The sequence below is a fragment of the Rhinopithecus roxellana genome, chromosome 15 (assembly GCF_007565055.1).
Source record: "Rhinopithecus roxellana isolate Shanxi Qingling chromosome 15, ASM756505v1, whole genome shotgun sequence".
Lineage (NCBI taxonomy): Eukaryota > Metazoa > Chordata > Mammalia > Primates > Cercopithecidae > Rhinopithecus > Rhinopithecus roxellana.
The window spans coordinates 10518084-10528761 of record NC_044563.1 but is presented as its reverse complement, the minus strand read 5'-3'; the positions used below and the strand labels follow the sequence as shown (position 1 = coordinate 10528761).

The following is a 10678-nucleotide window of genomic DNA, read 5'->3' as shown; positions in this document are numbered from 1 at the left end:
ACATGCCAAGAGAATGACGAAGCTAGGTGGAGGGGCAGTCAGCAGGAGCCAGGTTACCTAGAGGGACAGTTAGAGACCCAAAATGGAAACACATCATAAAGGGCAAGGAAGAGTCCAGCATGGTAAGCCAAGCTCAACAGTCAAGCTAGGACATAGTGGAGAAGGGTGTTAGAGCAGACACAGGAAGGTCAGTTTCCTGATTCAGCCACCCCAGTGATGGAAGTGGCTGGGTGGGCCCAGGCTGGGGAAGAGCTGCAGGCCTTTGGAGGCCAGGTTATCCAGCTGTCCTCCAGCAGAACAAGGAGGAGGAGGATTTCTCTTCCTTGCCTTCCAAAACATTTTCTTCACAAAATGAGATCATGGGGGTTCCTGGGAATATTTTGATAGGAGTCATCTTTCCTTGACCAAGCAGGTATAAGATTGATTATTAAACACACAAACTCTGCAACATCTTTTTTTTTTTTTTTTTTTTTTTCCTTTTTTAATGAAGCCTCACTCTGTCACCCAGGCTGGAGTGCAGTGGTGTGATCTCAGCTCACTGCAACCTCCACCTCCCAGGTTCAAGCAATTCTTCTGCCTCAACCTCTTGGAGTAACTGGGATTACAGGTGCGCACCACCTAACTTTTGTATTTTTAGTAGAGATGGGGTTTCATCATGTTAGTCAGGATGGTCTCGAACTCCTGACCTTGTGATCTGCCTGCCTCGGCCTCCCAAAGTGCTGGGATTATAAGCATGAGCCACTGTGCCCGGCCTGCAACATCTTTTAAGGTAGCGTTTCTCAATCTCAGCACCACTGACATTTGGGGGTCTAGATAATTCTTTGTTGTGGGAGCCTGTCCTGTGCATTGCAGGATATTCAGCGGCATCCCTAACCTCTACCCGCTAAAAGCCAGTAGCACCACAACCATCCCGAGTCGTGACAACCAAAAATATCTCCAGACATTGCCAAGTGTCCCCTGGGGGGCAAAATCACCCCCAGTCAAAAATCACTCTTCTTCGGATAAGATGTACTTAGACCCATTTTCTTTCTAAAATCAATGTGATAGTCTCACCTTTTCACCAGAAACAAGTAAGAAGAGTCAGTAACCACTGAATTACAGAGCATCTGAGCTACTTTAAGCTTCTTATCTATATTAGTTCATTTAATGCTCCAAAAACTCAAGGCAGCAAACATAGCTATTATCCCCATCTTGCAAATGAGGACACTGAGGTACACAGGAGTTTAGTCACTTGCCCCTGGTTCCACAGCCAATAAGTGTGGAGTGAGGGTGTGGGTCCAAGTAGACTGACTCGAGTCCATGTTTTATATAATATGAATTACACAAGTTAATAACAAGAAGCTGCTACCTACTGTCTCTCAGTGTCCCCAATCTGGGATCCAACCAACTGGATCCCATGGAAGCCCATCCAATCAGAGTTCCACACTTCCCTGATCACATGTGACTCAGGAGCCAAAACTCTGTTGGAGGAATTCATGTCATTGAATTCATATCATCTTAGAGTTGTGGCTAAAAATACAGTAAGGTCATGCTCATTGTTTTAAAAAATAACACTATGGCTGGGCGCAGTGGGTTACTCCTGTAATCCCAGCAATTTGGAAGGCTGAGGCAGGTGGATTGCTTGAGCCTAGGAGTTCAAGACCAGCCTGAGCAACATGGCAAAACCACATCTCTTAAAAATAAATAAATAAATAAATACATGTGTACTGGTGCACACATGTAGTTCTAGCTACTCAGGAAGCTGAACTGGGAAGATCACCTGAGACCAGGGAGGTCAAGGCTGCAGTATGCCAAGACTGTGCCACTGTACTCCAGCCTGGATGACAGAGTGAGACCCTATCTCAAAAATAAAGCAAAGAGGCCAGTCGTGGTGGCTCACGCCTGTAATCCCAGCATTTTGGGAGGCCGAGGGGGGCAGATCAGCTGAAGTCAGGAGTTCGAGACCAGCCTGGCCAACATGGCAAAACCTCATCTCTACTAAAAATAACAAAAATTAGCCATGTGTGGTAGCACATGCCTGTAATCCCAGCTACTCAGGAGGCTGAGGCACAAGAATCACTTGAACCTGGGAGGTGGAGGTTGCAGTGAACTGAGATTGCATCATTGCACTCCAGCCTGGGCAACAGAGTGAGACTGTGTCAGAAAAGAAAAGAAAAGAAAAGAAAAGAAAAGAAAAGAAAAGAAAAGAGAAGAGAAGAGAAGAGAAGAGAAGAGAAGAGAAGAGAAGAGAAGAGAAGAGAAGAGAAGAGAAGAGAGAAAAGAAAAGAAGAGAAAAGAAAAGGAGGTGAGGGGAGGGGAGATTGCACCATTGCACTCCAGCCTGGGCAACAGAGTGAGACTGTGTCGGAAAAGAAAAGAAAAAAAGAAAAGAGAAATGAAAAGAAAAGGAAAGAGACACTTTGGACAGAAGACAATATGACTAGGGGAAAATCCGAGGCTTGGAAGGGCCAGAAGAGCCACTGCAGAATCACCGTATGTTGTGTATGACATTGGTCTTAGGTCCCACTCCAAGAGCAGCCTCTGACCTCTGTTGTTTCTTCCAACTGAACAAGCCTGTGGTTCTATAAGACGTGAGCTGTCCCCAGAAGAACAACGACTGGAGTTGTCACATTTAGCAAATAAGGATACAGAGTGCTCAGTCAAATTTGCATTTCAAATCAATGAAGAATTTTTTAGTATAAGTATGTCCCATGCAATATTAGAGACATACTCATACTTTTAAAAATTCTTCATTGACCTAAAATGCAAATTTGATTGGGCACCCTGTAATTTCCCTGGCAACCCTTCCCAAAGGCAGACTATTTGGATATCATCCACTAAAAAGGGCAGAAACTCCTCAAGAGGCCACCACACTTCCCAGAGCCCAGTCTCATTCTTAAAAGGAAGACAAATAGATCCAATAGATCCCACTCTGGCTCCTCCTACCCCCAGATGCCCAGATGCCCCCCCAATACACCCCTCTCCCCACTCCTGCTTCAGTCCACCCTCTCCTGCCCTTTATAACCACTTGGAGAAATTCCACTGACACAAGGAATCCTTGGAGGGTTAATCCTTCTGATACCAAGTCACACTTTAACTCATTCCCTCCAGGTCAAGGATTAAAAGCTGCCCATACAAGGGTCAGGCCTCCAGCAGACCCTGAAAGCTGAGCTGCCCTGACCCCCGAAGTGAGGAGAAGCTGCAAGGGAAAAGGGAGGGACAGATCAGGGAGACCGGGGAAGAAGGAGGAGCAGCCAAGGAGGCTGCTGTCCCCCCACAGAGCAGCTCGGACTCAGCTCCCGGAGCAACCCAGCTGCGGAGGCAACGGCAGTGCTGCTCCTCCAGCAGAGGACGGCAGGCAGGCAGAGAGGCAGAGGTCCTGGGATTGGAAGGCCTCAGCCCCCAGCCGCTGGGCTGGGTCTGGCCCAATGGCCTTTAATGACCTCCTGCAGCAGGTGGGGGGTGTCGGCCGCTTCCAGCAGATCCAGGTCACCCTGGTGGTCCTCCCCCTGCTCCTGATGGCTTCTCACAACACTGTGCAGAACTTCACCGCTGCCATCCCCACCCACCACTGCCGCCCACCTGCCAACGCCAACCTCAGCAAGGACGGGGGGCTGGAGGCCTGGCTGCCCCGGGACAGGCAGGGGCAGCCTGAGTCCTGCCTCCGCTTCACCTCCCCGCAGTGGGGACCGCCCTTTCCCAATGGCACAGAAGCCAATGGCACGGGGGCCACAGAGCCCTGCACCGATGGCTGGATCTATGACAACAGCACCTTCCCATCTACCATCGTGACTGAGGTGAGGACCTGGGGCTCCCCATCCAGGGGCCAAGATGGGAAGATGGGGGCCTTTGTTAAAAAACAAAATGTGCCAGGCGCGGTGGCTCAAGCCTGTAATCCCAGCACTTTGGGAGGCCGAGACGGGCGGATCACGAGGTCAGGAGATCGAGACCATCCTGGCTAACACGGTGAACCCTCGCCTCTACTAAAAGAATACAAAAAACTAGCCGGGCGACGTAGCGGGCGCCTGTAGTCCCAGCTACTCGGGAGGCTGAGGCAGGAGAATGGCGTAAACCAGGGAGGCGGAGCTTGCAGTGAGCTGAGATCCGGCCACTGCATTCCAGCCTGGGCGGCAGAACAAGACTCCGTCACAATAAAAAAAAAAAAAAAAAATGTACATGGAGAAGTTAACTGCTGAGTTTTTTAATTGCTGAGTTAAAAAGAAAAACGCTCTCAGCTATCAGGACCAGAGAAGCAAAGGGCAAAGTGCCAGAGGAAGAGGGTGACATGGACCCCAGAGGACCAGCTGAAGGAGGGGAAGGGGATTCTCTGAAGCCAGGCTCATCCCTGCCTGACCCTTGCTCCTCTCCCCACAGTGGGACCTCGTGTGCTCTCACAGGGCCTTACGCCAGCTGGCCCAGTCCTTGTACATGGTGGGGGTGCTGCTCGGAGCCATGGTGTTCGGCTACCTTGCAGACAGGTCAGTCCTGGGTAGGGTCAAGGAACTGGGCTGGGATTAGGGGCTCAGCTGGGCTCAGGGGGTCTAGGTGGGAGCTTGGCATTGCCAGCCGGGGCTGGTTTGAGAATCTACAGCACCAGTCTCATAATACCACAGAGGTCCTCAAAATACCCCAGCCTAGGCATGATCCAGGGTGAGCCCTCCTCTCCTGGCTCAGCCTGGCCCCCATCAGTCTCCAGGGCCCTGTTACAGGTCTCCCCTCCTCCCACAGGCTAGGCCGCCGGAAGGTACTGATCTTGAACTACCTGCAGACAGCTGTGTCAGGGACCTGTGCAGCCTTCGCACCCAACTTCCCCATCTACTGCGCCTTCCGGCTCCTCTCGGGCATGTCTCTGGCTGGCATCGCCCTCAACTGCATGACACTGAGTGAGAGACACTTACCAGCCCACTCCCCTCTGGCCACCCAGCCCAGCAACCCCTTTCCAGCCTCCCCTCCCAGCCTGCCCCTCCTGAGCCCTGCCTGCCCTCCAGCCTCTCTCTTGGGTCTCACCTTCCTGCCAATAGAACCACCTTTTTCTCAGGCTCATGCCACCCTGACCCCTCATGTAAAAACAAGATTGCAAACTCCATTGTTAGAGCCAGCAGATCATGCAAGAGGCCAAGCAGGCCAGGTGCAGGAGGCATTAGGGAATGGTGAGAACTGTATTCAAAGGAGAGACACATTCATCCAGAGACACCCCAGGCACACAGCTGCTCCAGGCAGGAGATCCTAGGGTTGTCATAGCTTCCCCCTCCTCTTTGATTAATGTAAAATATCCCAGTGTTTTTAATGTTTGCAATTAACTCTAATAATAAACATAGGGTGAGGCGGCATCGTGCAGACAAGACGCGTCCATGGACTGAGTGTGGTCTCTCCATGGGCCATGGATGTGCATCCTCTGATAGATAAACCCCCCCCCCCTTACCCCATGTTTCTCAAATGAGGAATCTGAGGCTGAGAAGAAGGGAAAGGATTTACCCAAGGTCATTCCTCAACCACAGAAGGAAATCCAAGGATTTGGGATTCTCTAGACTAGAGGAATTAACCGGGACTGGGCTAGAACCTGGGCAAGACACCTAAGAAATCCAGCCCCCAAGTCCAGCCTAAGTATCCAAGTCCCTGTCCCAGCAGCCCAATGGGGAGCCCACGTGGACAGGAGGTAGGCCTCTCCAGACCACACCAGAGAGGTGGTCCCACTCCTACCTCAAGACTCCAGGATGCAGAAGAGCCACTGCCTCCTCCAAGCTGCTCTGGCCAGTGAGAGTGGAATCCAGTCCACAGCTGAGGAAGACCAGAAGAATGGTTGCTGTTGAAGACAGACCGAGTGGCCAGAGGTGCTCTCAATGGAGAAGGAACTCTAGTCAGGAGAATGGGTTGAGGAGGAGCAGAAAAAACAAAAAAGTCAAGAATGTGGAGGGGGCAGTTCCCGGATATTCTGAACCCAACTCCCCATCCATACCTCCACTGAAATTGCCCCACTCCCATCACCCCGGCGCTCAACTTACTCGATGCATTTTCCACTGAGCCTTGGGACAGGCCAAGGTTTGGATGGAGGGAGGGTCTTTACTAGCCCAGTAGCCCAGGTAGTTGCAGCATCCTGTCTTAACCCTCTTTCCAGATGTGGAGTGGATGCCCATCCACACACGGGCCTGCGTGGGCACCTTGATTGGCTATGTCTACAGCCTGGGCCAGTTCCTCCTGGCCGGTGTGGCCTATGCTGTTCCCCACTGGCGCCACCTGCAGCTGCTGGTCTCTGTGCCTTTTTTTGCCTTCTTCATCTACTCCTGGTGCGTGGGGCCTAGGGTAGGACATGGTCGCCACAGGAGCCCAGAGGGCTGTAAGGGACAGGGCATCTCCCAGAGCTCAGCACACATCCCATCCCAGAAATGTAGAGAAGGTCAAACCCAATACAATGCCTCTGTGTGGCAGACAGGGAGACCAAGGCTGCGGGGAGAAGGCTTTGCCCCAGGATATCCAATTCTCTGGCTTCCCCCACTCAGTTAGCCTGCCTGCTCTGCTCCCCCTACCAGCAACCAAGAGCTGAGCTTCTGGATTGGGAAATATGTCATTACCAAGCTGGGCACTGCCTCGTGGTCCTAGAGAGAGGGATTTGGCAAGGCCCCCGGGTTCCCAACCTTAAATAAAATCCCATCGCAGGCCCCTGGAAAGACCAGCCCCAGCCCCCCACCCAGCTGACTGGAACTGAAGCCATGCTGACACCCACCCCCACCCCTGCTCCCAGGTTCTTCATCGAGTCGGCCCGCTGGCACTCCTCCTCCGGGAGGCTGGACCTCACCCTGAGGGCCCTGCAGAGAGTTGCCCGGATCAATGGGAAGCGGGAAGAAGGAGCCAAGTTGAGTATGGAGGTGAGATCCCCTGAGACTTCCCATGATAACCTCCCAGGGCTTCATCCTCAAACCCCAAACCCAGGGCCCAGGGAACTCCTCTGAATAAGGGATTAGGGAGGAGCTCCTTGGGAAGATCCCAGGCCCTGAGCTCTGCCGGTCCCAGCAGGTACTCCGGGCCAGTCTGCAGAAGGAGCTGACCATGGGCAAAGGCCAGGCATCGGCCATGGAGCTGCTGCGCTGCCCCACCCTCCGCCACCTCTTCCTCTGCCTCTCCATGCTGTGGTAGGCCCAGAAAGACGGACAGACTGAGACAAAAGGCTGGCTGGGGCGGGAGGAGACACAATGGGTGGAAGAGGCCAGACAAGAGGGTAGGAAGGTCAGCAGACCTGCTGTGAGAAGCAGTAACCCCACACTAGGGATCACCTTTAGGAACCAAATGCCCCCCAGCCTCGACTCAGTCCCAGTCTCCACACAGGACACCAGTCTCCCCATCTTGTCTTTTCACTAGCCCTGTTCCAATATGGAGACACCTCATCAGGACCAATGGGCTCCAGAGTCAATAGACTTACATCATGAAGGCAGAGACCAGTCTGGCTTGCAAAATATTCATAGATTTTACTGGCTTGATGGTGCCTGCCAGAAACACAGGCACAGGCAACAAGATGACTAAAACTCATCTCCAAAGAACACTTTGGCCAAGGCCAAAGAAAATCTTCCTTTCCCTTTGCAACACTCCCCATTATCCTTCCTTCCCATCACCATAGCAATCCCATAACAGTTAAGGGAAACATGATCAGAAGGAACAATCCTGCCAATGAATTATTTGCTTCCAATTTGGGATTTATTCTGAGTCATGGGCTCTAGCCAATAATCTTGAGCTTCATTTTTCGGGCTCTTGACATCTTAAAAAGTACAACACTCATCCCAGGAACATGGACAGGTCCCAGAAGGCTCTGTACTCTCCCAGCTGCCTTGGCCCTGAAGATGGCTTGGATATCCACCTGCCCTCCCTCAGCCCAGCATCAACTGATAAGATGAGAACTAAACCTATGTAAATCCTACACAGCAACTAAGTGAAAATTCCCCCAATTAACTGGGACCCTAGTTATCAGAAGATTGAGAAATTTGGAGTATTAGAGGACTACCTCAATACTTAAACCCTGCAGTTTGATTATATGGTTAAATGAAGAAATATTAGCCAAGACAGATTCCAGCTCCTTAAGCAGGGTACCCAATGCAGCTCCCCCGCTTTTGAAAGAGTACCCCACTTTAAGCCTCCCTAACAAACTCTATACCCCTCTCTTTTCTCTGCTAGGTTTGCCACTAGCTTTGCATACTATGGGCTGGTCATGGACCTACAGGGCTTTGGAGTCAGCATCTACCTAATCCAGGTGATCTTTGGTGCTGTGGACCTACCTGCCAAGCTTGTGGGCTTCCTTGTCATCAACTCCCTGGGTCGCCGGCCTGCCCAGATGGCCGCACTGCTGCTGGCAGGCATCTGCATCCTGCTCAATGGGGTGGTACCCCAGGGTGAGCACCCATGAGCACCTTGGCCCCTTCTCCTCAGCCCCATCCCCACACATAACCCAACCTCTCAGAAGGGAGGGGGCCAATTCCTCCTAGCCTCCACTCCCAAGCTCCAGCTATCCCCCCTTCTTTCTCTCTAGACCAGTCCATTATCCGAACCTCTCTTGCTGTGCTGGGGAAGGGTTGTCTGGCTGCCTCCTTCAACTGCATCTTCCTGTACACTGGGGAACTGTATCCCACAATGATCCGGTGAGTGGGAGCCTAACAGGAGAATGACAGCCTTTCCTTGGGGAAAGACATTCTCCTGTGCACAGGTCGGACCCCAGAGCTAAATCAAGTACATCCCAGCCCAAAGGCCCCTCCCAGCACTCACCATTGCAAGGCACATCGTAGCTACTTAGTACACACCTCATGGCCTAGCTAACACAAGTGTTACTATCCTCTAAGCCCTTACTGGACCCTAGAAGAAGGGTCTTGTGCCCTTATCAGATTTCAGATGAAAGAGCAGTAATCCAAAGCACTCACTATGTACCAGGCAGTGTCTTAAACTTTTCACAAACATTAATTCATTTAATCTGCATAACAAGCCATTGTGGTAGGCACTATCATTATTCCCATTTACAAACATGAAAGCTGAGGCAAAGAGAAGTTAAGTGACTTCTCCAAGATCACACAGCTAACAAATGGTGAAGCACGCATTTGAACCCCAAGCAGTATGTCTCCTGAGTCAATGTTTTTAACCTCTTCTCTCATGAATAATGTTCTTAACTTGCAGATTCCAGCTCCCTCCCACTAGGGATTCTAATCCAATAGGTGTATGTTGGCTTGTTGCAACTATAACACAATTCCTCCAGGTGATCTGAGAACCGTAGTGTAACACAACTGAATCATTTGACATCAGAAACTGAAGCCCAGGGAGGGAAAGGGGCTTGCCCAAAGTCACACAGCAAGTTAAGGGCAGAGGCAAAATTCAATCTTAAGTCTCTTTATTCCTTGGCCAGAACTCTTTCCAATTTCTCTTTTGAAAAAGATCACCAACAGCTGTGGTGGGGGAGGACCATTTGAGCCCAGGAGTTTAAGACCAGCCCTGGCAACGCAGAGACCCTATCTCTACAAAAAAAAAAAAAAAAAAAAAAAAATCGCCAAATGGGTTTGCTAATTAAATGGGGAACGGAGGAGGTACTGGGAGTGTCCTGGGGGCTGAGCCTGAGCTGCCATCCTCCAAATGGGACCAGAGCCTGGGCATTCATGCCGGAACTCTAACCAACACCCATCCGCTGCGGGCCCTGCAGGCAGACAGGCCTGGGGATCGGTAGCACCATGGCCCGAGTGGGCAGCATCGTGAGCCCGCTGGTGAGCATGACCGCCGAGCTCTACCCCTCCGTGCCTCTCTTCATCTACGGTGCTGTTCCCGTGGCCGCCAGCGCTGTCACCGTCCTCCTGCCAGAGACCCTGGGCCAGCCACTGCCAGACACGGTGCAGGACCTGGAGAGCAGGTGCGCCCCCACCCAAAAAGGAGCAGGGATATATCCCAGGTCACACATGCAGGGTGAGGTGGCATGGAGACTCAAGCCCAGGCTTCCTCTTCTAGCCCAAAGCTCTGTGTCCCTTTGTCCCCAGTTGCCTGAGCTTCTCCTAGAATCCTTCCTGGGGATCCCAGCTCTGGGGAGCAGTAGGTGTTTGGGGCAGAGAGCAGGTGGCCAGGCACAGCTGAGTGGAGATCCCACGGGAGCCCCCATCTCCTGGCCCTGGCCTGGAGGCTACATACCCAGAGTGCCATTCTTCTGCCCCCTGCAGGAAAGGGAAACAGACGCGACAGCAACAAGAGCACCAGAAGTATATGGTCCCGCTGCAGGCCTCAGCACAAGAGAAGAATGGACTCTGAGGACTGAGAAGGGGCCTTACAGAACCCTAAAGGGAGGGAAGGTCCTACAGGTCTCGGGCCACCCACACAAGGAGGAGGAAGAGGAAATGGTGACCCAAGTCCAGGGCCTGTGGTTCAGGAAAGCACATTCCCAGGGGTCCACCTCCCTTTATAATCCCCACCAAAACCACATCATTAAAAGGTTTGACTGCATGCCATCTCTCCATGTCTCTCTTGTCTCAAATGGAATGGCCACTCCATTTTAGTCAGCTTCCAGCCCCAGAGGCCATACAGTCCCCTCCCACCCACTCCATCTCCAGGATTTTCCAAACCATCCTAGACAATTAGAAAAGACTCTTGCCTTTGCCCCTCTGTATCCCTCCTTTCCTCCCTCTTCCCTCCCCCATCCTCTAACCTATTCAAATATTTCTGTGAGATTTAGCTAAATATCTAATGCTCCTCC

General features: G+C 51.9%; 1 protein-coding gene across 1 annotated transcript; it reads left to right on the top strand.

Moving 5' to 3' along the window:
• The first annotated feature begins 3080 nt into the window (after positions 1-3080).
• On the top strand, positions 3081-10427 carry SLC22A6 (solute carrier family 22 member 6). The gene is made up of 10 exons (XM_010376553.2): positions 3081-3776; positions 4354-4457; positions 4708-4862; positions 6095-6263; positions 6719-6842; positions 6991-7106; positions 8140-8354; positions 8492-8600; positions 9644-9847; positions 10149-10427. The coding sequence occupies exons 1-10, from the start codon at positions 3408-3410 to the stop codon at positions 10234-10236; spliced, it is 1653 nt and encodes a 550-aa protein (XP_010374855.1). The 5' UTR covers positions 3081-3407; the 3' UTR covers positions 10237-10427.
• Positions 10428-10678: the final 251 nt, after the last annotated feature.

Excerpts from the sequence above, each read along its gene's own strand:
- SLC22A6 (XM_010376553.2), top strand. The coding sequence starts at position 3,408 with ATGGCCTTTAATGACCTCCTGCAGCAGGTGGGGGGTGTCGGCCGCTTC. Across the intron at positions 4,863-6,094 it reads CCTCAACTGCATGACACTGA|ATGTGGAGTGGATGCCCATC; the intron begins GTGAGAGACACT and ends CCCTCTTTCCAG. Across the intron at positions 7,107-8,139 it reads CTCTGCCTCTCCATGCTGTG|GTTTGCCACTAGCTTTGCAT; the intron begins GTAGGCCCAGAA and ends TTTCTCTGCTAG.